The 24885-nt window shown below is 41.1% G+C and overlaps 1 protein-coding gene across 1 annotated transcript in view; it reads left to right on the top strand.

Annotated features, from left to right (window-relative positions):
- The window catches only part of LOC122103566 (leucine-rich repeat-containing protein 37B-like), a 44222-nt gene that overhangs the window by 2124 nt on the left and 17213 nt on the right, over positions 1–24885 (top strand). Inside the window, exons 2-8 of the mRNA XM_042674172.1 lie at positions 658–1040; positions 5890–5961; positions 8617–8688; positions 14269–14340; positions 15688–15768; positions 22008–22079; positions 23813–23887. Of these exons, the coding sequence (XP_042530106.1) occupies positions 658–1040; positions 5890–5961; positions 8617–8688; positions 14269–14340; positions 15688–15768; positions 22008–22079; positions 23813–23887 (827 nt within the window). The remainder of the gene's footprint in view (positions 1–657; positions 1041–5889; positions 5962–8616; positions 8689–14268; positions 14341–15687; positions 15769–22007; positions 22080–23812; positions 23888–24885) is intronic.

Below are 24885 nucleotides of genomic sequence, written 5' to 3'. Positions count from 1 at the left end.
CTTCCCACCCCTCTCCTTCCCTTTCCCCCTTCCCCTTCCACTCTTCCTCCTCATTCACCTCTAACTGTTTCTCCTTCCACTCCCACTCTTAGTACTCCCAGTCTTCCTCCTCCTCCATCTTTACCTCCCAGTCTTCCTGCTCCCCCTTCTCTTCCTCCCAGTCTTCCTCCTTCTCTTCCTCCCAGTCTTCCTCCTCCTCCTCCTCTTCCTCACAGTCTTCCTCCTCCTCCTCCTCCTCCTAGCCTTCCTCCTCCTCCTCTTTCTCTTCCTCCTCCTTCTCTTCCTCCTCCTCTTCCTCCTCCACCTTTGTTTCCTCCTCCTCCTCCTCTTCCTCCTCCTCCTTCTCTTCCTCCTCTTCCTTCTCTTCCTTCTCCTCCTCCTCCTTCTTCTTCTTCTTCTCCTCCTCCTCTTCCTCCTGCTTCTCCTCTTCCTCTTCTTTCTCCCTCTTCTGCTCTTCCTCTTCTTCCTCCCCCTTCTCCTCCTCCTCCTCTTCTTTCTCCCCCTTCTCCTCCTCTTCTTCCTCCCCCTTCTCTTCTTCCTCCCTCTTCTCCTCTTCCTCCCCCTTCTCCTCCTCTTCCTCCCCTTTCTCCTCCTCTTCCTCTTCTTTCTCCCCCTTCTCCTTTTCCTATTTTTCCTCCCTCTTCGCCACCTGCCCAGGTTCAGGCCCAACAACCAAACCTGACTCCAAAACCTACTACAGAGGTTTCTCCATCCATGCAGTTAACTCCAACTCATCCTCCAATTTTACCAACTGCACAGGCTATATTTTCTACAGCTTCTTTTCCAAACATCCCCATGACTAGAATCACAGTGCAACCTTTGAATCTGGGATTGAACATGACTCAGTTCTCTGCAAATCCTGTCACTGAAAAGGTTTTAACTGTGCAAATTGGACAGATGTCCACTTCAAAAATCAACATATGTGAGCTCTGTACGTGCCAGGAACAGACAATGTTGTGTATTGGTCTCAGCCCAGCACAGAAGCTCCGCCGAGTACCAGTGCCAGATCCCCACACCAAGAAGAAAATCTTTACTGTGTTGTAAGCATCACCTTTCCTCCTTTGTGCTAAGCATTCTTCTCAACATGGCAACTTCTTTTTCTCAAGTTCTTCTCAAGGTCTTCATCTCATCTCTGACTTTCTCCTGTTATCTTTAGCTTGTACTGTATTCTTTCTCCAGGATTTTTATTTTTTTATTTTTTATTTTTTTTGGTCTGGGGCCTGAACTCTGGGCCTGGGCACTGTCCCTCAGCTCTTCAGCTCAAGGCTAGCACTCTACCACTTGAGCCACAGCGCCACTTCCGGCTTTTTTCTTTTTGCTTATGTGGTGCTGAGGAATCGAACCCAGGGCCTCAGGCATGCAAGGCAAGCACTCTACTACTGAGCCACCTTCCCTGCCCCTTCTCCAGGATTTTGTGATTGCTCTCTTTCTCCTTTTTTTTTTTTTTGTTGGTTGTGAGGCTTGAACTCTGGGCTGGGAGCTGTCCCTGAGCTCTTCAGCTCAAGGTCAGTGCTCTACCACTTGAGTCACAGAGCCACTTTTGGTTTTCTGATGATTAATTGGAGATAAGAGTGTCATAGACTTTCCTGCTCAGGCTGCCTTTGAACCTTGATTCTCAGATCTCAGTCTCGTTAGTAGCTAGGGTTACAGGCATGAGCCACCAGTGCCCAGCTTTCCACCTTCTTTTTTTTTTTTTTTTTTTTTGGTCCGGTCGTGGGGCCTGAACTCTGGGCCTGGGTGCTGTCCCTCAGCTCTTCAGCTCAAGGCTAGCGCTCTACCACTTGAGCCACAGCGCCACTTCCGGCTTTTTTTTTTCTTTCTGCTTATGTGGTGCTGAGGAATCGAACCCAGGGCCTTGAGCATGCAAGGCAAGCGCTCTACCACTGAGCCACCTTCCCAGCCCCCTTTCCACCTTCTTTATAACTTGTCTCAGTGATATTAGTGTCATGTTTAAGAGTAGAGTCTGGAAAGAGATTAGCTGGGTTTTGAACTCAGGTCTTTCATTGATTAGTTTTTTAGGCATGACAAATTATTTTAGCTTTGTGACTCAGTTACCTCATCTGTAAAATGGACATTGTGCTAGTTACCATTTCATAGGATGGTTGTCAATTTAAGTGAGTATAAACACGTAATTCTTTTTTTTTTATTCAGAGAATACTTTATTAGTTTCTGTAATCAAACCCACGTAGATAAGACCTTACATATTTAATACAGTGTGTTTACCCCTGTTCAAATGGAAAAAAATTAAGTTTAACATTTCTAGACCAATATGGCTATTAATTTCTGTACAATGCCAACTCAACACGGTAAACTGGGATACTTTTTCCAAAGTAAACATGTAATTCTTATCTCAGTACCTAGAATACATGAATATTAGCTGTTATGTGTTAGTCCCTTGTTTATGTTCAGAATTCATCTGTCTTTATATATAGATTCATTTTGGACCAAACTGAAGACGAAGTCCTGTGGTAGTCTAAGAAGTAGCACAATATGTATAGAACACAAAGCAGTAGATAGGAAGAAATGGAACAAGCATAAAAAGAGAGATGATATATAATGAAGTACTAAAAGAGATGTAGACTAGGTGTTGTCATTCTTCATAATCTATAAACACTTGGTTGTTGAAGTTATTGAAAAAAAAATTACATGGAGCTGGGCGCTGGTGGCTCACATTTGTAATCCTAGCTACTCAGGAGGCTGAGATCTGAGGACTGCAGTTCAAAGCCAGCCTGGGCAAGAAAGTCTATGACACTCTTATCTCCAATTAGCCACCAGAAAACCAGAAGTGGCTCTGTGGCTCAAGTGGTAGCCTTGAGCTGAAGAGCTCAGGGACAGCTCCCAGGCCCAGAGTTCAAGCCTCACAAAAAAAATATATATGTATATATACATAAAGATAGATAGAGGTATAGATATAGATAGATACACAAACACACACACACACACACACACTACATGGATAAGCTAAAACTTTACCTGGAGCTTACAGAGTGTGTTAAGTGGTGAAAAACCAGAAAGTAGAGCCTAGACAAATGCATGGCTACTGTTCCCATCAGGATATATTAGAACAGTCTGTCCGAAAAGAATTGAGGTTGGAAGCAATGAAAGACATAGTTAACATTTTCAATATCAACTCTAGAGGTTTGAAGGTTGTACAATGAGATTTGGAGCCATGGAAACTTTTCAAGCAAGAGAGATAACAAGAGAGGATTTGTTGTTTGCTTTTGTTAGACAGGGTTTTGGTCTAGATAGCCCAGTCTGAACTGTAACTTACTATGCAGGTCTAGTCTGGAATGAAACTCAGTCCTTATATCTCAGTTTCCTGAGTACTGGGAACACAGTCCTGTACCACCCAGATGCTAGAGGAATGTTTTAGGATATATCTATAGAGTGGTCTTAGAAGGGAAAGTTGAATTCAGAAGACCTACTAGAAAGCTCTAGAAAAATCTAGGTGTAAATTGAAAAGTTGTTGAGTCAGAGTGATTGTGATGAAAATGGAAAGAAAACACTGGGATTTCCTATAAGGAAAGACAGACAGGAATTAGTAATGGACTGGGGTATAGTTGGGCCTGGGGTATATAGAAAATAGGACTCCCCCATTCCTGTCCTAGATGAACATGATAGTGATGGTGATGTAATGGAATGGCAGAGCTGTCAGGAAAGATGAGTTTAGTTTTAGGCATTGTCATCAGCAAGCAATCAGAAAGGTTGTACTTGAGTGGAAGGTATTCACTAGATAGATGAGCAGACTTAATTCTTCTCTATTCCACTGCCAGATGAAGTGTATATAAGCTGAGCAGGAAAGTTGCTGCTGAGGGGTAAGGACAGAATTAAAGGTAAAGTTATACAGATTTGAAATGAAACAAAGTATTTAATAGCCCCTTTCATGCATATATGCATATTTTTTTTTTTTTTAAATTCACAAAAGTCAGATTTAGAGGCAGGCATTTATAATTGTAGCACACAGGAGGCTGAGACAGGTTAGATCTGGATTGGTTTGTTGTTGTTGTTTTATTGTTGTGGGACTTGAACTCAGGACCTGGGCACGATCCCTGAGTTTAAGACTAGTGCTCTATCCCTTGGAACCACAGTTCTGGTAGTTACTTGGAGATAGGAGTCTCACAGACTTTTCTGCCTGGGCTGGCTTTGAACCATAATCCTCAAATCTCGGCCTCCTAAGTAGCTAGAATTACAGTTGTGCGCCACCAGCACCTGGCTAGGTCTGGGTTTTGAGGCCAGTCTGAGCTACATAGCAATAGTCTACCTCTTTAAAAAATGACGCCTATAATCCTACTACTCAGGAAGCTGAGAGCTGAGGATCACGGTTCAAAGCCAGCCTGGGCAGGAAAGGCCATGAGACTCTTATCTCCAATTAATCACCAGAAAACTGGAAGTGGTAATGTGGCTCAAGCAGTAGAGCACTAGCCTTAAGCTGAAGAGCTGAGGTATAGTGCCCAGGCCCAGAGATCAAGCCCCACAACTGACAAAAAAAAAATGATGTAGCTCACTGGTAAAGTACTTACCTAGTACACAGTTTCCATTCAATCTTCAGCAACACACACACACACACACACACACACACACACACACACACACACACACACATTCACAGAAGTATATAGGATAAGATGTGAATGTATGCAGCCTCTCTCAACTACTATTACCTCTTTTGCATTATACCACCTATAAGAGAACCCTTTTTACTATTTTAGTATGTTTTCCTCCTTCCAGTTTCTTTCCTGTGCATTTTTTTCTCTGATGTGGTAATACTATACTCCTGTGCTTTTTCCTATGCAACATATGCAAGAGATCTTTCCATACTAGCACAGTAGTTCCTCTAATTTCTAATTCTACTTTCCCTTCCTAGGATGCACTTCCTTCTAAGTGCCCTTACTTAGGCAAACTTTTAGTACTACATGACAGAGGGTTTCTTTGTTCTGTTTGAAATAGTGGTAGATTTTTGCCCCGTTTTTTGTTGAACTATTTATTTCCTTACTGTAGGAATCAGTTTAAAAACAATTGGCAGGGGTGGGGTGGAGAGATACATTCAGAATAACAGGGTGCCATTACATATACAAAAGAGATTGAGTTTCCAGTGAGATATCCCATCTTTTGCACCAATGGCCTGGCATTATGATTATTTTGTTTTGTTTTTTGTTGGTCACATAGTTTGAACTTGGCCTGGGTGCTGTCTCTGAGCTCTTCAGCTCAAGGTGAGTACTCTACCACTTGAGCCACAGTGCCACTTCCAGTTTTCTGGTGGTTAATTGGAGTTAAAAGTTACATAGCCAAGCCGGGCGCTGGTGGCTCACGCCTGTAATCCACGACCGACCAAAAAAAAAAAAAAGTTACATAGCCAGGCTCAAGTTAAAAATCGCATAGCAAGGCTCACGCCTGTAATCCTAGCTACTCAGGAGGCTGAGATCTGAGGATCGAGGTGCAAAACCAGCCCAGGCAGGAAAGGCCGTGAGACTCTTATCTCCAATTAACAACCAGAAAACCAGAAGTGGTGCTATGGCTCAAGTGGTAGAGCACTAGCCTTGAGCTGAAGAGCTGAGTGAGGGACAGCGCCCAGCCTCAGAGTTCAAGCCCCAGGACTGATGGAAAAAAAAAAAAGTGTTTCATGGACCTTCCTGCCCAGGCTGGCTTTGAACTCGATCCTCAGATCTCAGCTTCCTGAATAGTTAAGATTACAGGCGTGAGCCACTGGCACCCAGCTGGCCTGGCATTATTTATTGTAAAAACAAGGAAGTTCAAAGCTTTGGAACATAGAAAGGTGATGGTACTTTTTACTTTACTTGATTATTTTCCACAGGGTTATAGTGATTCTTCAACTTATCCCGATCTTTCTTTTCCTACTTGTTCAAATAAATGAACTGTGTTTCTTCACAGAAATTTCCAAGGAAACTCTATTTCTTACTTGGAAGAAAATGTATGGAAAACATACCGTTGGGTTGGGAAGTTGTAAGTATATTCATCCTAAATATGAACTGTAGGATCCTTCTTGGTCAATACCTCTGAAAAGGAATTTCCTACCACATCTCAAATCAACTTCTATTGATTGAAATTTTGTGGCTATTTTAAATGTTAAATTTCTTGAGGAATGTGGGCATATCTTAGTGGCAGAGCTTGCCTTGCATGCATGAGGCCCTATCTCCATTATGAAAAAAATGATAAAAATTTCAGTCAGATGCCATTGGCTCATAACTGTAATCCTAGCTATACAACTAAGGTGGCTGATATATTGGAAGGACTACAGTTCAAGACTCAAAGTTTACAAAACTCTCTCAACCAAGAGTTAGGTACTGTGGTATGACCTGTCATCCCAAGCTACATGGGAGAATGTCAAGAGGATTGTGCTTCCAGGCTGTTCAGGAAAAAAAGATACTTGATATTCCACTTTTTTCCAGACAGAAATTGGATTCAGTGGTACATACCTCTCATCCCAACAAATACAGAAAGCCTAAAGTAGGTAGACTGCAACTCAGGCACACATCTGAGCAGGAAGTGAGCCCCTATCTTAAAAATAACCAGTGAGGCCTGGTGCCTGTGGCTCACGCTTGTAATCCTAACCACTCTGGAGGCCAAGTTCTGGGGATCGTGGTTCAAAGCCAGCCAGGGGAGGAAAATCCATGAGACTTTTCTCTCTAATAAACTACTCAGAAAAAAGTGGAAGTGGTGCTGTGGCTCAAGTAGTAGAGTGCTAGCATTGAGCACAAACAGGCTCAGGGACAGTGCTCAGGCCCTGAACTCAGGCCCCAAGATTGGCAAAAAAATAATAAAATAACCAGCGAGTTGGGCACTGATGGCTCAAGTCTGTAATCCTAGCTACTCAGGAGGCCTGAGATCTGAGGGTTGCTATTCCAAGCCAGCCTGGGCAGAAAAGCCTATGAGATTCTTATCTCCAGTAAACTACTCAGAAAAAGCCAGAAGTAGTACTGTAGCTCAAGTGGTACAGTGCTAGCTTTGAGCACAAAGCAGCTCAAGGACAGCACCCTGAGTTCAAGCCCCATAACTGACCAAAAACAAACAAAAAACAGTGAAAAACCTGAGTTCAAAACCTCAGAATTGGGCTGGGAAGTTGGCTCAGTGGTAGAGCGCTTGCCTTGCATGCTCGAGGCCCTGGGTTTGATTCCTCAGCACCACATAAGCAAAAAGAAAAAAGCCGGAAGTGGCGCTGTGGCTCAAGTGGTAGAGTGCTAGCCTTGAGCTGAAGAGCTGAGGGACAGCGCCCAGGCCCAGAGTTCAGGCCCCACGACCGGACCCAAAAAAAAAAAAAAAAAAACCTCAGAATTACATAAACAAAGATACATTTTCATGGGCCCTCTTTGAAATATGTTTTCCACTATATATATAGTATATGATTACCTACTTAATGGACAGAGATAAAATAACATATAGTAAAAAAAAAAAACCCATCCTAGTTATTTTCCTATGCATTTGCCTACATACATATTTAAAAACAACAAAAGATATTTGTTATATGGTTTTCTTTTTCTTGTTTTTTTTTTTTTTATTGTTGGTCATGGGGCTCTTATGCACAAGGCTAGCACTCTGTCACTTTGAGCTTTTGAGTGGAGGTAAGAGTCTCACAGGGATTTTACTACCTGGGATGGCTTAGAACCACGATCCTTAACTCTCAGCCTCCTCAGTAACTAGAATTACAGGCATGAGCCACATGTGGCCAGTTGGTTTTCTTTTTCCTTACATAAATGGTAACATCCGATGGGTGCTGGTGGCTCACGTCTGTAATCCTAGCTCAGGAGGTTGAGGTCTGAGGATCATGGTTAAAGCCAGCCTGGGCAGGAAAGCCCCTGAGAATCTTATCTCCAATAAATGAATCAGATAATAGGAAGTGGCACTGTGGCTCAAGTGGTAGAGTGCTAGCCTTGAGCTGAAGAGCTGAGGGTCAAAGCCTAGGCCCGGAGTTCAAGCCCCACAACCAACAAAAATAAATAAATAATAAAAAATAAATGGTAATATCCTGTGACTAGACTTTATGAACCATCACTTTTTTTTTTTGCAGGAGAGGGGGGGTTCGGGTCATGGGGCCTGAACTCTGGGCCTGGGCACTGTCCCTCAGCTCAAGGCTAGCGCTCTACCACTTGAGCCACAGCGCCACTTCCGGCTTTTTTCTTTTTGCTTATGTGGTGCTGAGGAATCAAACCCAGGGCCTCAGGCATGCAAGGCAAGCGCTCTACCACTGAGCCACCCTCCCAGCCCTGAACCATCATTTTTTTTCTTCCCTTGTACATAGAAGGTTATCCTATTCATTTAAATTCCTGCATAACATTCCATAGTATCTTTAGCTCATGGTTTAACCATTTTCCTGTTGTTTAGAACATGTCATTTACTTGTTGCATACATGGCTACCATGAACATCTCTGTATATACTTACTTGGCTGAGTCATTCTGTAGAATAGACATCTAGAAATGGTATTGTTAGGGTGAATAGTACGATGGTATACAGGAATGTTAATTGCCCTAAAAAAATGTGTGCCATTCTACATTCCATGTCACAAAATAAGACAACTTTCAGTTCTCCAAATCTTTCTACCACTTAGTATTCTCCAGCTGCTTGATTTATTTTGATTCAGAAATAACCTTTTTGTTTTCCAGAATTCTCAGTGAAAATCGCCTGACTGAATTACATAAGGATTCATTTGAAGGCCTGCTGTCCCTTGAGTATTTGTAAGTTATTCAGTCCAGCATATTGATTTATGAGTCTATTACATGTGAAATGCACAGGGGTTCAAATTAGATAATTACTAAAATCTAATCCAGCAATAAATTCTGCAGTTAATTCTGTGTACATCTCAGCCCCTCTCTAGCATTAAATACTTTGCATATGTTATCAGCTTAATTTATGTTAATCATTTAAACAGCCCTTACTGAGAAAAATGATGATAAGACCTGTGTAGCTGTCTCATGCCTATAATCCTAACTATGCAGAAGGCTGAGGTCTGGGGATCATCGTACAAGCCAGCCTGAGAAGGACCTACAGAAAAACACCACTGGAAGTAAAGGTTTGGCTCAAGTGGTAGAGTGTTAGCCTTGAGCAGAGAAAGCTAAGGGAAGGCAAGGCTTTCAGTCCTTAGGCAAGGCTCTGAGTTGACGTCCCAGTACTGTCACAACAAGAAGAAAAAAAGAGAAACATACAACATAGATGGACTATAATATACAAAGACTAAAATACTATTTGGCCTTTACAATAAATATTTGAAAAAATAGGATTTGTAGGATAGGATAGAAAGAACCAAAGCTGCTTAAAGGAGAAGGAAATCTAACCACTTACATTAACTTTAGAATATCATAAGCCCAGAGCTTGAACTTGACATCCCTAGGCTTTTGTACTTATGGCTAGCAATCTACCACTTGAGCCACTCCTCCACTCCAACTTTTTTTTGCTGGTTGGTTGAATAATAGAATCTCTTAAGACTTTTTTGCCCAAGCTAGCTTCAAAGTAAGATCTTTAAATCTCAACCTTCTGAGTAGCTAGGATTATAGGTATGAACCACTATTGCCTGGTTGTTTTCACAATTTAATCTGAATTAATATTTAAATATTAAAGAGCTAAACAGATCAGTTACATAAATAATATCAAGATGATTATGCCACAAGGAGGCCAGATTGATAGTAAGGATTTCAGTGAAAGAATTGCTATATGCGTGTTGAAAATAGATATATGAAGCTGGTAGTAGTGATGCAATGCCTAAAATCCCAGCACTCAGCAGATGGGGGCAGGAGAATCAAGAGTAGGCAGCCAGCCTGGGCTATATGGCAAGATTTCTCCCTTAGACGACCACCCACCAAAATAAATAATTGAAGTGATGCTTAAGTAAGTATAGTATATAGAAATGTTATCATAAGTATACCAGAAATTTTCCTAATATTCTTTTTTTTTTTTTTTTTGGCCCAGTCGTGGGGTCTGAACTCTGGGCCTGGGCACTGTCCCTCAGCTCTTCAGCTCAAGGCTAGTGCTCTACCTCTTGAGCCACAGCGCCACTTCCGGCTTTTTTCTTTTTGCTTATGTGGTGCTGAGGAATCGAACCCAGGGCCTCAGGCATGCAAGGCAAGCACTCTACCACTGAGCCACTTTCCCAGCCCCCCTAATATTCTTTTGGAAGGTTTGTGGCCCTAGCTGGCCACAGACTCTAGATCTGCTTTCCTCTAGCTTCCCAGAAGCTGAAATTACAGGTATATTCTCCATGTCTAATGCTCTAACTCTTCACTAATTACAGAAAAAAAAATTCAGTAGTTTTGTTGCTAAGGAAGGAATACTTGAATAGCATTTCTATTTAGAGATTGAGAGTTCTGTATTCTTTCATTAAGCTACTATGTTAGTTAGCTTAGTAATTTAATTAACTTTTTTTTTTCCCCCAAAAATAGAAGTAGAGGGCTGGGAAGGTGGCTCAGTGGTAGAGTGCTTACCTTGCATTCATGAAGCCCTGGGTTTGATTCCTCAGCACTACATAAGCAGAAAAAAGCTGGAAGTGGCGCTGTGGCTCAAGTGGTAAGGGGCTAACCTTGAGCTGAAGAGCTGAGGGACAGTGCCCAGGCCCAGAGTTTAGGCCCCACGACCAGCAAAAAAAAATTTTTTTAATTTTTAAAAAAAAATAGAGGTAAAACCAGTTGCCAATGACTCATACTTGTAATCTTAGTCACTCGCTGAGATCTGAGGATCACAGTTCCTAGTTAAGCCAAGCAGGAAGGAAAGTTCCATGAGATCCTTCTTTTCAATTAACCACCAAAAAAGCTGGAGTTGTGGCTGAAGTGGTAGAGTGCTAGCCTTGAGCAAAAAAGCTCAGGGACAGTGTCCAAGCCTTGAGTTCAAGCCCCAGGACCAGCAAAAAAAAAAAAAGGTAACAGAAAGCAGGATGTAGGACATTGGTAGCTCATACCTATGATCCAGCTACTCAGGAGGCTGAGATCAGAGAATCACAGTTCAAAGCGAGCCTTGGCAGAAAAATCTGAGTCTTATCTCCAAGTAAATAGCAAGTGGAGATGTGGTAGAGCACCAGCCTTGAGCAAGTGAAAAAGTGAGGCCCTGAGTTCGTCAGTACTAACACACACACACACACACACACACACACACACACAACACACGGTAATGGATGAAGGAAGTTGAGTGCTGTCAGAATAGTGTGCCAACTGTGAAAAGGAACAGAGAAACCTGTTGGGGGAAGAGTAGAGAGTAGTGAGAGAGATTGGAATACAGTATGAGCATGTGTGGAAATGTAACAGTCCTCTCATGTAATTAATATAAACTAATAAAAACTGAAAACAGAAGGTAGATTTGGATGCTTGGAGGTAGAAATTGTTTCTAGAGCACAGAGGAAAATACTTCAAACTGTGTCAGGGATAATGTTGCCAGCATGATGCTGTTTGCCCAGGACCTTGAAAGGGACACTGGAAATCATCAGATAGGCAACCTGTGGAGAATATGCTTAACTTGCAAGGAGAATGGGAGAAAAAAAGACATAAAAATATTTGAGGAATGTCAAAACATCTAAAAGAGAGTAAAGAGAGTAGGAGACTGGAGCCAGACCTTCTAGGACTTTGAACGCAAAGCAAAGGAGCCAAGATGGGGAACCTTGTTGATCAGAACTATACTCTAAGACAACTTGAGTCTGCAGCAGCAACATCTGGAGGACTTGATAGAAGTTGGTTCTAGACACCACCCCCACAGTTACTGATTCAGTAAGTCTAAGGTAGGATTGAGAATTTGCATCTTCAAACCTTCCCAGATATCCTATGTGTTAGTTATGTTGAATATGGCCCAGCTCTTAGTAGGCTGAGGCAAGAGGATCTTTGTGTGTACGTGTGCCAGTCCTGAGACGAGAATTCAGAGCCCAGGCTCTGTCCTTTACCTTCTTTCAGTGAAGGCTCATGCTCTACCACTTAAACCTCAGCTCCACTTCCAGCTTTTTTGGTAGTTTAGTGTAGAGATAAGAGTCTCACAGCCTTTCCTGCCCAAGCTAGCTTTGAACCCCAGTCCTCAGACCTCAGCTTCCTGAGTAACTAGGATTACAGGCCTGTGTGTGCTACTAGTGTCTAGTGGGCAGAAGGATCTTGAGCTGCAGGCCAGCTGCTCTATATATTGGAGCACTGTCTCAAAATAGTAATAATGATAATAATAATAAGAAGAAGAAGAAGAAGAGGAAGAAAGCAGTAGCAGCAGCAGCATGGGCATGGGCATGGGCATGGGCATGGTAGGTAAGACCAAGGAAGTCTGAGCAGACTAAAGTAGGAAGATAAAAAATTTAAGGCTTGCCAAGTACTGCTGGCTCATACCTTTAATCCTAGCTACTCAGGAGGCAGAGATCTGAGGATTGTGGTTCGAAGCCAGCCTGGACAGTAAAGTCTATGAGATTCTTATCTCCAATTAATCACAGAAAAATCTGAAAGTCTTGCTGTAGCTCAAATGGCAGAGCAAAAGGAGCTCAGGGACAGTGACCAGGCCCAGAGTTCAAGCCCCAGGACTTCCACAAAAAAAATTTGTTTGAGGTCAACCTGGGCTACATGCCAACCAAGAACCTGTCTCCAAAAAAGCAAAACAACTATTCCTAAGTGATGCTAATCTTTGATAACTACTCCTGGTGACTTTGTTCAAAATTGATTAGAAGGAGTAAGACGAGAGATGGATATTAGTCAGGATACTTACACTCATCCAGAGGAAAAGGGACCAGCTAGAATCAATGAAAAGAAGAGAATTGGTGGTAGTCAAGAATGGATACTTTCAAATAAAAATCTTACTCTGGGATTTTTGCATTTTCACCACAGTACACTGGAGCAACTGCACTCATGGAATTATAAGTTAATATGAACCCCAAATAATATAGAAAGTATAATTCAAAATTAATTCAGTCATATATTAGAGGAGTAAATGCCTTTCAAATAGTATGAAGGAATATTATTTTATTCTGTATTTTTTATATTTTTATTTATTTTTTGGGGGGGTCTGGTCGTAGGGCCTGAACTCTGGGCCTGGGCACTGTCCCTCAGCTCTTCAGCTCAAGGCTAGCGCTCTACCACTTGAGCCACAGCACCACTTCCGGCTTTTTTCTTTTTGCTTATGTAGTGCTGAAGAATCGAACCCAGGGCCTCAGGCATGCAAGGCAAGTGCTCTACCACTGAGCCACCTTCCTAGCCCCATATTCTGTATTTTTTTGTTGTTGTTGTTGGTTGTGGGGCCTGAACTCTGGGCCTGGGCTCTGTCCCTCAGCTCTTCAGCTCAAGGCTAGCACTCTACCACTTGAGTCACAGCACCACTTCCGGCTTTTTCTGCTTATGTGGTGCTGAGGAATCAAACCCAGGATCTCATGCATGCGAGGCAAGCACTCTACCACTGAGCTACCTTCCCACCCCATTTTTTTATTCTGGTATTGAACTGCCTTACAAAAACATAATGAAAGTCTGTCTGTCTGTCTTGTCTACCTCTCTCTCTCTCTCTTTCTCTGTCTATATACACATATATATATATATTGAAAATATATATAAAGAAATTAAATATAGAGCTTAAAACTTTGTTTTTGTTTTGCTTTTTGGGTCCAGTTGTGGGGCCTGAACTCTGGGCCTGGGCGCTGTCCCTTAGCTCTTCAGCTTAAGGCTAGCGCTCTACCACTTGAACCACAGCGCCACTTCCGGCTTTTTTCTTTTTGCTTATGTGGTGCTGAGGAATCAAACCCAGGGCCTCATGCATGCAAGGCAGGCACTCTACCACTGAGCCACCTTCCCAGCCCTAGAGCTTAAAACTTTGAGTTCATAATCTTGAATTTGATCAGAATACAAAAGAGTCACCTAATAATTCTTCTGCTCTCTGGAAAATTAATCAAGATCTATAGTAGTGTGTTTTGTTAATGAAATTCATAAAGGGGACACTATTATGCATGAGCAGGATTAGGAAGGTGAAGGTGAAATACAACTCCAAAGGTTCAGAGCTTAGATAAAGACTATGTGTTTAGGGCTGGGAAGGTGGCTCAGTGGTAGAGCGCTTGCCTTGCATGCATGAGGCTCTGGGTTCGATTCCTTAGCACCACATAAGAAAAAAGCCGGAAGTGGAGCTGTGGTTCAAGTGGTAGAGCGCCAGCCTTGAGCTGAAGAGCTGAGGGACAGCGCCCAGGCCCAGAATTCAGGCCCTATGACCAGATTCCCCCCCCCCCCAAAAAAAAAAGACTATGTGTTTAATCAATTCAAAATTCTTCTATTTACTTGTTTTAATCATATATCTAATAATGAATCAATGTAACATTTTCCTTTTATATTTCCTAGAGATCTGTCATGCAATAAAATACAGTCTATTGAAAGACGCACATTTGAACCACTACCATTTCTGAAGTTTTTGTAAGTTGCAAATGTGACTTTCTCATCTAGAATCTTACTACTCATTTTGAAGTAGAATTAAAAGCTTGCTAGTAGAAACTTACTAAAATTAAGGTGGGCACAGTAACTCAAGCCTATAAATCTGGGCTACTTAAATTGTATGAAATGGGAGATTATGGTTGGAGGCAAACCTGTGCTAAAAAGGCTTGTGAGAATCCATCTCAACCAATGCCTCCATTTCTGTCATTCCAGTTATTTAGGGAAACACAAATAGGAGGATCACAGTCCCAATTGACCCAGATAAAGAGTGAATCCCTATTGCAAAAATAACCATTGCAGCCAAGCATTGGTGGTGCACACCTGTAATCCTAGCTCCTGGGGAGGCTAGGATCTGAGGATCACCATTGGAAGCCAGCCCTAACAAGAAAGTGGAGGGATGGCTCAAGTGGTAGAGTGCTAGCCTTGAGCAAAAAAACTCAGGGATAGTACCAGGCCCTGAGTTCAAGCCCCAGGACTGGCATAAAAAAGAAAAGAATGAGGGGCTAGGAAGGTGGCTCAGTGGTAGAGCGCTTGCCTTGCATGCCTGAGGCCCTGGGTTCGATTCCTCAGTACCACATAAGCAAAAAGAAAAAACCAGAAGTGGTGCTGTGGTTCAAGTGATAAGAGCGCTAGCCTTGAGCTGAAGAGCTGAGGGACAGTGCCCAGGCCCAGAGTTCAGGCCCCACAACTGGACCCCCCCCAAAAAAAAGAAAAAAAAAGAATGAATAAATAAATAATATGAAAGGGCCTGGCATTAAAAGTGAGCGAATGAATGAATAAATAAATAAATAATGCAAAGGACTTGGCAGAGTAGCTTAAGTAGTAGAGTACCTGGCTAGCAAGCACAAGGCCCTAAGTTTGAAACTCCATTATTGAATTAAAAGGTAGTTACAGAGCAGATCTTTTTTGTCTCTGGCAAAAATGAGTGGTTTAATCAGTACAAGTCAGAAAATCATTCCAGAGCAAGTCTGTGATTTTGGACCCAGAGAAGTTGGCAACTGTGGTGGATATCAGATATCAGGACAAACCTCTTCAACAAAGAATTGTCCAACCCAAAATGTCAATATCACTGAAATTAGGATACCCTGTTCTGGAGAAATAAAGTTCATTTGGCATTAAGTGATGATTGAGCATGCACTGTTATGTATCTAATATAATGCACTTGTAAATATGAAAGTCATAATCTGATACCTTCCACAGCAAGATTATTCTACAGAGAAAATACTTAGGTTATGATTTTTCATATGTAAATTAGAATCACTGAAATGACAATTGTTCTGAAAAGAATGTTTCTATTCTTCTCTGGCTTATATCTTTTTTTTTTTTTAGAAACCTTGGTTGCAATTTACTCATAGAACTGAGCTTTGGAACATTTCAGACATGGCATGGATTGCAGTTTTTACACCAGTTGTAAGTGCAATAGAAAGAAGATAAATATGTCAAATAAAACCTTACTTACATGTTACAAACCTCATTCTGTCATCATAGCTGAGTAGGAGGCCAAGATGGAAAGGATGACCATTTCAGACCAGGCTGGGCAGAGTTCATGAGACAAAAATCTCCTGTCATTCCAATTATGATAGGAAACCTAAATAGGTAGATCATAGTCCAGAATAGTGTGCCTAGGAAGAAAGCTAAAGTCTATGTAAAAAATAGCTCATGAGCTGGGAATGTGGCTTATTGGTAGAATGCTTTCCTAGCATGCATGAAACCCTCAGTTTGAGTCCTCTTTACCACATAAACAGAAAAAGCTGGAAGTGGTGCTGTGGCTCAAGTGGTAGAGTGCTAGCCATGAGCAAAAGAAGCTCAGGGACAGTGCCCAGGGCCTGGGTTCAAGCCCCAGGACTGGCGAAAAAAGAAAAAACTTTGTCAAAAAATGGCTGGAGCATAGCCCAGCAGTAGATCATCTGCTAGCAAGGACAAGACCCCAAGTTCAAACTTTTTTGTACTGAAAAAAAGAAAAAGATGAAGATAATTCAGACCGGTCCTTTGGGATGATCCAAGTTAGTGGTTTAATTGCAATAGTTCAAAAACAAACAAAGAAACAAGTGTTCAAAACAACTGTTCTACCTTTTTTCCTGGCTGCATCATATTCTTCCTTCCTATGTAGAAAACATTTTCTCTTCTCTTAGAAGCTTAGTAATGTTCCTCTTCTATAACACTTCTTCAATATTTATTTATTAAGTATTTATTTTACAAAGAGTATTATGCTGAAAGTTCTTTCAAAAAGGTGTTTGGCACATGGCAAATACAATATATTAGTTTCATTTCCCCCCAAACGATTACATTGTTGATAATGTTATCTCCATTTTACAATGAGAAAGTTGAAACTCAGAAGTGGTGAGGAATTTGTAAAGATTCCTGTGGCAGGTTCTTGTCTCCTAAGTGTTAGGAGCTATGCAGATCTTTTGCTATGCAGCTTCTGTTCCCTTGTAATATTACTCACTGATAATTACTTGGCTTTTTTTGTGAACAAATGCTAGAATCCCAGTGTCAGTTGGAGAAAGGCTGCCTCCTAAGAGGAAAGGCTGAAGGCTGGGAATGTGGCTTAGTGGTAGAATGATTGCCTAGCATGTGTGTAGCCCTGGGTTCAATTCCTCAGTACCACATAAACAGAAAAAGCCACAAGTGTGGTGCTGTGGCTCAAGTGGTAGAATCTTAATCTTGACCAAAAGAAGCTCAAGAGCAGTGCCCAGGCCTTGAGTTCAAGCCCCCAAGATTGGGCGGGGGTGGGGGGGTGGCGGACAAAGAGGAAAGGCTGAGATGATGGGCAAGGAGACCATGAGTGAGCTGTTGAGGAGTGAGGTGTTGAAATAATGAACTTTGCTAAGTTGTCCTGGTTTTACAAGCATTCTTGATGGTTTGGAAAAGGGAATGAGTGGCAAGCAGAGGTGGAGAAGCCCACTTGTACTGTCCATTAATACTTAACAGATTTTAATGTTCCATTAGTCCCACAAAGTGATATTTGAAGGCTTAGAGGCATAATGCTTAGTAAGTTATATGCCATTCACATTCTTCCTCTTCATAAACTAATCTTATTGAAGGTACTAAAACATAGTGAAAGGATTCACCAGAACAGAGGGGTTTCCTAGCCAAGAGCAAGCCATCACCCCAACTAGTCCCACCCTTATCACTGATTGGCTTTCTATAAACTGTCAAGAGTTTGAAACTTTGCTCCTCTTTTCCCCATATACTAACACATCTGTATTTATAGCATTTGAAGTGCTATATATTACAACAAAAATTTTTTTAAATTAGGGTAAGAGCCAAGTACTGATGGCTCACATCTATAATCATAGTTACTTAGGAGCATGGGGTCTAGGGATCACAGTTCAAAGTCAAACTAGGCAGAAAAGTCCTGTGAGACTATTATCTCCAATTAATCATCAGAAATTCAGAAGTGGAGCTGTGGTTCAAATGGTAGAGTACTAGCTTTGAGCAAAAAAGCTCAAGGAGAGTGCCCAGACCCTGAGTTCAAGCTCCAGAACCAGCACAAAAAAATTAAGGTATAATCCATATGCAATATTTGAAAGCTGAAATGAGTGCTACTTACTATATTTACAAAGTTGTACAGCAATATTATCTAATTCCAAAAGATTTTCATCACTTCAAAAAGATTATAGCAGTTAGCCATCACTCCCCGTCTCTGTCTCTATCTCTGTCTCTGTCTCTTGACTCTTCCTCTCCCAACCCTGGCAACTTCGAATCTGTTCTGTTCCTTTTTATTTGCTTTCATAGACATGTTATATAAATTAATTTTGCTGGACATAGCATTTTGTGTCTTTCACATAGCATGTTGTTTTCAAAGGTTTATCCATCCTGGAACATGTATCAGGACTTTATTTGTAATGCTAAATTCTGTCCATTGTAGAGAAGAAATAGCAGTTCAGATATTCATTAATTAGTGGACAGTGAGTATTTCCCACTGTTTTCAGTTGTGAACAGTGCATATTCATATAATATGTTCTAATATATAATAATTCATATTTTAGTAATATATTAGTTTAATATATAACACATGTACAAGCTTTTGTGTAAATATGTTTTCAATTCTTTTCTTGTTGTTTTTATGCCAGCCCTGGGACTTGAACCCAAATCCTGGGCACTGTCTAGCATCCAGCTTTGTTTTCAATTCTTTTTTTTCAACTATATTTTTTATTATCCTTACGTAGTTGTACAAAAGAGTTGCCATTTAACAAAGCAGTTTATGAAAGTAATGTGTCTTGATCAGTGTTGTCCCTTCAGCATTCTTATCTGTCCCTCCCAACTCACTCCTTCTCTCCCCTTTCTTAAATTTGAGGGTGTATGTTGAATTCTTGACTGCATTTGTCCCTTTCTCTTCTTCATTCATCTACCCGTCTCTTCTCAATCCCACCTACCCCTTTCAAACACTTGTTTCCTGGTATTTATTTTGTTGAACTCTGACTTTGCTTTTCCAAGTGTTTTCAGTTCTTAAGTGGGCATCTAGGAGTACAGTTTACTCCTAAGTATTTTATTCTTGTCAACGTTTTTATATATAACATTTTTGGTTTTGAGAGAAGATTTCTGTATGTAGCCTAGCCTGTCCTCAAAGTCATATCCTTATATTTTAGCCTCCCAAGTACTGGGATTGCAGGTGTATGCAAATACACACAGCTTCACTTTTTTCATATATATATTATGCTGCTTAATTAGAGACAAAAGTGTCACAGATTTGTCTGTCCTGGCTAGCTTCAAAACTTTGATCCTCTGATCTTAGCCTCTGGAATAACCAGGATTATAAGTATGGGCCACTAGCACCCAGCAGATTGAGCCTTTTATCATTATGTAATTCCCATCTTTGTCTTAATAGCAATTTTTAAGTCCCTATCTTAGGGTTTTTTGTTTTTTGTTTTTGTTTTTTTTTGGTTGGTCATGAGGCTTGAACTCTGGGCCTGGGTGCTGTCCCTGCGCTCTTCAGCTCAAGGCAAGCGCTCTACGGCTTGAGCCACAGCGCGTGGTTTATTGGAGACGAGTCTCATGGACTTTCCCACCCGGGCTGGCTTTGAACCGCGATCCTCAGATCTCAGCCTCCTGAGTAGCTAGGATTACAGGCATGAGCCACCAGCGCCTGGCTGCATCATATATTTTTTTCCATCATTTTACTTTCAACCAATTTGTGTCTTTGAATAAAAGTGGACTTCTTTTTATTTTATTTTATTTTGTACCAGTCTTGGGGCTTAAACTTAGGGGCCTGGGTATTGTCCCTGAACTCTTTTGCTTAGTACTTGCTAGTACTTAGCATATGAGCCACAGCTCCATTTCTACTTTTCTGGTGGTTAATTGTAGATGAAAGTCAAACATGTTAAAGCCTGCCCATACTAGCTTTGAGCCCCAATCCTCAGATCTTAACCTCTCAAGTAAGTATGATTAACAGGTATGCCCAGCCAAAAGGGAATTTGTTGTAGACAGCATTGTAGGATCAAGTTTTTTAAAAGTATCCCTTAGAATGTGGCTTTTTTAAAAAGACTTTTTAAAAAGTCTCCCTGGGAATGTGGCTTTGTGGTAGAGTACTTGCCTAGCTTGCATGAAGCCTAGGGTTGAATTCCTCAGTACCACATAAACAGAAAAAGCTGGAAGTGGCCCTTTGGTTCAAATGGTGGAATGCTGGCCTTGAGCAAAAGAAACTCAGGGACAGTGCCCAGGCCCAGAGTTTGAGCTCCAAGACTACTTTAGGCTGGGCTATATCTCAAGTGGTAGACTGTTTGCCTAACAAATATGAGGCCCTGCATGATTCAGTCATATACACGTGTGCACGCATGCACATATGTGCACGCACACACACACAAAGTACAGTAAAAAATGTAATGTTTTCTGAAGTTTAATTGGAGAGTTGAATCCATTAACATAATCAGTGATGAAGTAGTATTTATTTTGCCATTTTGCTTTGTTTTCTTTATTATATATATATATTTTTTTTTTTCCTCTTCTCATTTCTACCACTGCTACATTCTTTTGAATTAAATATTTTTCAGGGGGCTGGGAAAGTGGATCAGTGGTAGAGCGCTTTCATGAGGCTTGCTTGAGGCCCTGGGTTCGATTCCTCAGTACCACATAAGCAAAAAGAAAAAAGCCGGAAGTGGAGCTATGGCTCAAGAGCTGAAGAGCTGAGGGATGGTGCCCAGGCCCAGAGTTCAGGCCCCATGACCGGACCCAAAAAAAATAAAAAAATAAATATTTTTCAGTATACTTTAATTTCCTTATTTGTTACTATATAATTTAGTTATTTTCTTTGTGATTGACTTAGGGGTTACCATTAAACCTTTAACTGCTAATGCTCAACTTCAGATTAATACAAATTTAATATCAATGATGTGCAAAAATTTGTTCTCTTATATCATTATTTTTTTTCGATACTTAGGTTTGAACTTAAGGGCCTTAAACTTGCAAGACAGGTGCTTTACTACTTAATCCTTTTGAGATGTGGTCTTGCTTTATATCTGGAGGAATCTGAAATTCGAGATTTGTGCTTGCTCATCCTATTGGAATGGGCCACTGAACTCAGCCATGTGTTTCCACTGTAGTTTAGGCTGACAAGCATGCATCAAGAAATCATTGGAGGAGATGGATTCTCATGAACTTTGTTGCCTATGCTAGCCTCAAACCAAAATCCGCATTTCTGCCTCCCCAGTATTATAGGCTTGAGCAAATGTACCTCACAACTTACTTTACAATGTTAGTTATGTATTACATTTTGTGTCCATCAGCATAAAGATTTATAATTTCACTTTAAAATAATTATTTAAAATCATAGGAAAGAAAAAAGGAGTTATAAACAAAAATACATCATTGTTAAACTTATCTATGTCATTTTATGGGTGTTCTTCATTTCAGCCTTTTGGATTAAATGTTATGTCATAAGCAAATTTATGACTGCAGTCCCAGCTACTTGAGAAGCTGATGTAGGAGGAATGCTTCAGCTCAGGAGTTCAGAGTCAGCTGGTGCTAGATAGCAAGGCTCTGTCTCAAAACGGGGATAGATAGGCTGATAATAGAGAAGGACTTAGTCCATTTTACTGATATGCAAACAGAATGATATTTACACAACAAACATTTGTTAAATATTTACAAATTTGAAGCACTGTGCTAGGCACTGGAATGAAAATAAGAAGTGTGGGCCCTGAACTCAAGGAGTTGAAGTCTATGAGGCTGACAAGTGCACAGTGATTGTCTGTAAGGTAATACAAGCTGTGATATGACTGAAGAGTATAAGTGGAAATACGTGCTGGGAGTGCAGCCTATCTAGTTCAAAACCAAGGAAATGGATCTGTTTTCCCCTTAATTCGACCATGAATTATTTTAAATTTCTAAAGACAGTGAATCATTTTAAATTTCTGGAAGATACAGTGAAGGCTCGCTGCCAGTGCAATCACTTCTATAGCTTTTGACTTGAAAGTTTTGGGGCATATTTTTTTCTCTGCTATCCCTTTTCTGTTCCTAGCTCCTAGCTTCTCTACATTATTTTCATCAGACCTGGATGGTTCTCAGAGGAAGTCTGACTTAGGGATGCTAAGTATGACTTAGAAAAGACAGAAAATGATTTTTAAATTAATTCATACCCTCAAATGAGCTTTTCATGCAGTCTTAGGTATATTGAAAATAGTGATAATTTTGATTCCTGCATTTTTCAGGATTCTCAGTCGTAATCCTCTGACAGCAGTTGAAGATTCCTATCTTTTTAAATTGCCAGCATTAAAATATCTGTAAGTATTGAAGTAACATTAAAAGTCTTGAGATGATTTCTGTTCTTTTTTATTACTTTCATCAAAGATTAAGTATTTTATATTGCATCTGATAAAATCCTAATTTTAGTAACTAGGTAATTGAAAACATATTGTTGGCAAAGGAAAGAACTAAGAAAATATGTATAATGCACAAAACAGCCAGATGGAAGAACACATGTAGAACTATTATTTATTACAGAAAGCTAAGAAGAATCAGGTACATTATTTTAAAAGGAACAAACAACCTGAGTGCTGGTGACTCATGCCTGTAATTTTAACTACTAAGGAGGCTGGGATCTAAGAATCGTGGTTTGAAGGCAGCTCAGGCAGGAAACTATGTGAGACTTTCTCATCTCCAATAAGCTACTCAAGCCAGAAGTGGCACTGTGGCTTAAGTGGTAGAGTTTTTGCCTTGAGCAAAAGAAACTCAGGGACAGTGCCCAGGCCCAGAGTGAACAGGCCCAGAGTTCAAGTCCCAGGACTAGCAAAAAAAAAAAAAAAAAAAGAGGAGGAGGAAGAGAAGGAGGAGGAAAAAATCATTTTAGTAAGTAGGTAATTGAAAACATATTGTTGGCAAAGGAAAAAACTAAGGAGAGGAAGAGGGAGGAGGGAAGGAGGAGGAGGAGAAAAGAAAGAAAGAAAGGAAGCACGAAAGAAAGAAAAAGAAAGAAAGGAAATGAGGGCTGGGATGTAGCTCAGTGGCAAAGTGCTTGCCTAGCAAGTGCAACGTCCTGGGTTCGATCCCCAGTACCAAAAAAAAAGCAAAGACAAAAAGAAAGAAAGGAAATGAGAAGCAATATAATGGTTTAAAGAAAAAAGAGGCTTGGGAAGGTGGCTCATTGATAGAGTGTTTGCCTTGCATGCCTGAGGCCCTGGGTTCAATTCCTCAGCACCACATAAGCAGAAAAAGCCAGAAGTGGCACTGTGGCTCAAGTGGTAGAGCACTAGTCTTGAGCTGAAGAGCTGAGGGGACAGTGCCCAGGCCCAGAGTTCAGGCCCCTTGACTAACCAAAAAAAAAAGAAAAAGAAAAAAGATACAAGTTCTATAGAAGGCCAAGTCATTGCTTTGATGATTCAAACACTAAATCTTTTCAGTAACAACTCTTTAAAATTAACTTCCATGGCAAATTCTTGAGAATGGCTTTATAGGGAAGTCAAAAGTGAAATAATCACATGTCCTTGAATTATCTTTTTAAGAATACAGTATTTGGGCTGGGAAGGTGGCTTAGTGGTAGAGTGCTTGCCTTGCATGCTCGAGGCCCTGGATTCAATTCCTCAGCACCACATAAGAAAAAAGAAAAAAGCCGGAAGTGGCGCTGTGGCTCAAGTGGTAGAGTGCTAGCCTTGAGCTGAAGAGCTGAGGGACAGCGCCCAGGCCCAGAGTTCAGGCCCCATGACCGGACCCAAAAAAAAAAAAAAGAATACAGTATTTGGCTGGGCGGTGATGGCTCATGCCTGTAAATTCTAGCTACTCAGGAGGCTGAGATAAAAGCCAGCCTGGGCAGGAAAGTCCAAGAGACTCTTATCTCTAATAAACCACTAGAAAACCGGAAGTGCCACTGTGGCTCAAGCAGTAGTAGAGCACTCACCTTAAGCTGAAGAGCACAGGGACAGCGCCCAAGCTCAGAGTTCAAGCCCCACAAACAACCAAAAAAAAAGAACACAATATTAATATTGGGGTTCATTATAAATGTCTGGCTTTTCTCCTTCAGAGATATGGGAACAACACAAGTGCAACTTACAACAATTGAGAACATCCTCATGTTGACCCTTGAGTTGGAAAAACTGTAAGTTAATTTATTTTTTACTTTTTATTTTTTGGCAGTTGTAAGGCTTGAGCCCAAGGCCTAGGCGCCATCCCTGAGCTCTTCTCCTCAAGGCTAGTGCTCTACCACTTTGAACCACAGCTCCACTTGTGGTTTTTGAGTAGTTAATTAGAGATGAGTCTCATGGGGTCTTTTCTGCCCAGGCTGGCTTTGAACTGTGATCCTTAGATCTCAGTCTCCTGTGTAGGTAAGATTACAGGTGTGAGCCACCAGTGTCCAGCTGTAAGTTAATATTTTTAGATTTCTATCACTTCATTTTTTTTCAGGTTTCTTAAGAAACAAACACCTCTTTTAAGTATACTGTTTGGTGGGTTTGCATAGATAGCCATGTAGCCACTGCCTAGTTCCTAATATTGAACACCTCTGTCACCCACAAAAGGCTACTCAGTCACTACATTCCTCCCATCACCAGCCCCTGGAAACCCCAAACCTATTTCTTTTTCTTTTTGGTCGGTCGTGGGGCCTGAACACTGTCCCTCAGCTCTTCAGCTCAAGGCTAGCGCTCTACCACTTGAGCCATAGCTCCACTTCTGGCTTTTTCTGCTTATGTGGTGCTGAAGAATTGAACTCAGGGTCTCATGCATGCAAGGCAAGCGCTCTGCCACTGAGCCACCTCCCCAGACCCCCCCCAAACCTATTTCTTTTCCTACAGTTCTACCTTTTCTAGAACATCTTATACATGAAATCACAGAGTGTGTAGCCATTTGAGTTTGGCTTCTGTCACTTGGCAGAGCCTTAGGGAGTCCACTGGTGACATATGAGATTGCAATTGCTCCACATCTCCCCGATATTTCTACTTCCATTTTTAAAACTTTTTAGCCTTTTGACTAGTATCTATGTCGTGAGTCTTGTTGTGGTATTCATTTGCTTTTCATTAATAGGTGACAATGTTGAGTGACAATGGACAAATATTCAAATCTGTTCTCATATGTCGATTAGATATTTGTCTTCTCACTAAG

This window comes from Dipodomys spectabilis, unplaced genomic scaffold, assembly GCF_019054845.1.
Source record: "Dipodomys spectabilis isolate Male_0828 unplaced genomic scaffold, ASM1905484v1 ptg000018l, whole genome shotgun sequence".
NCBI classification, from domain to species: Eukaryota; Metazoa; Chordata; class Mammalia; order Rodentia; family Heteromyidae; genus Dipodomys; species Dipodomys spectabilis.
This window is presented reverse-complemented; position numbering and strand designations above follow the sequence as displayed.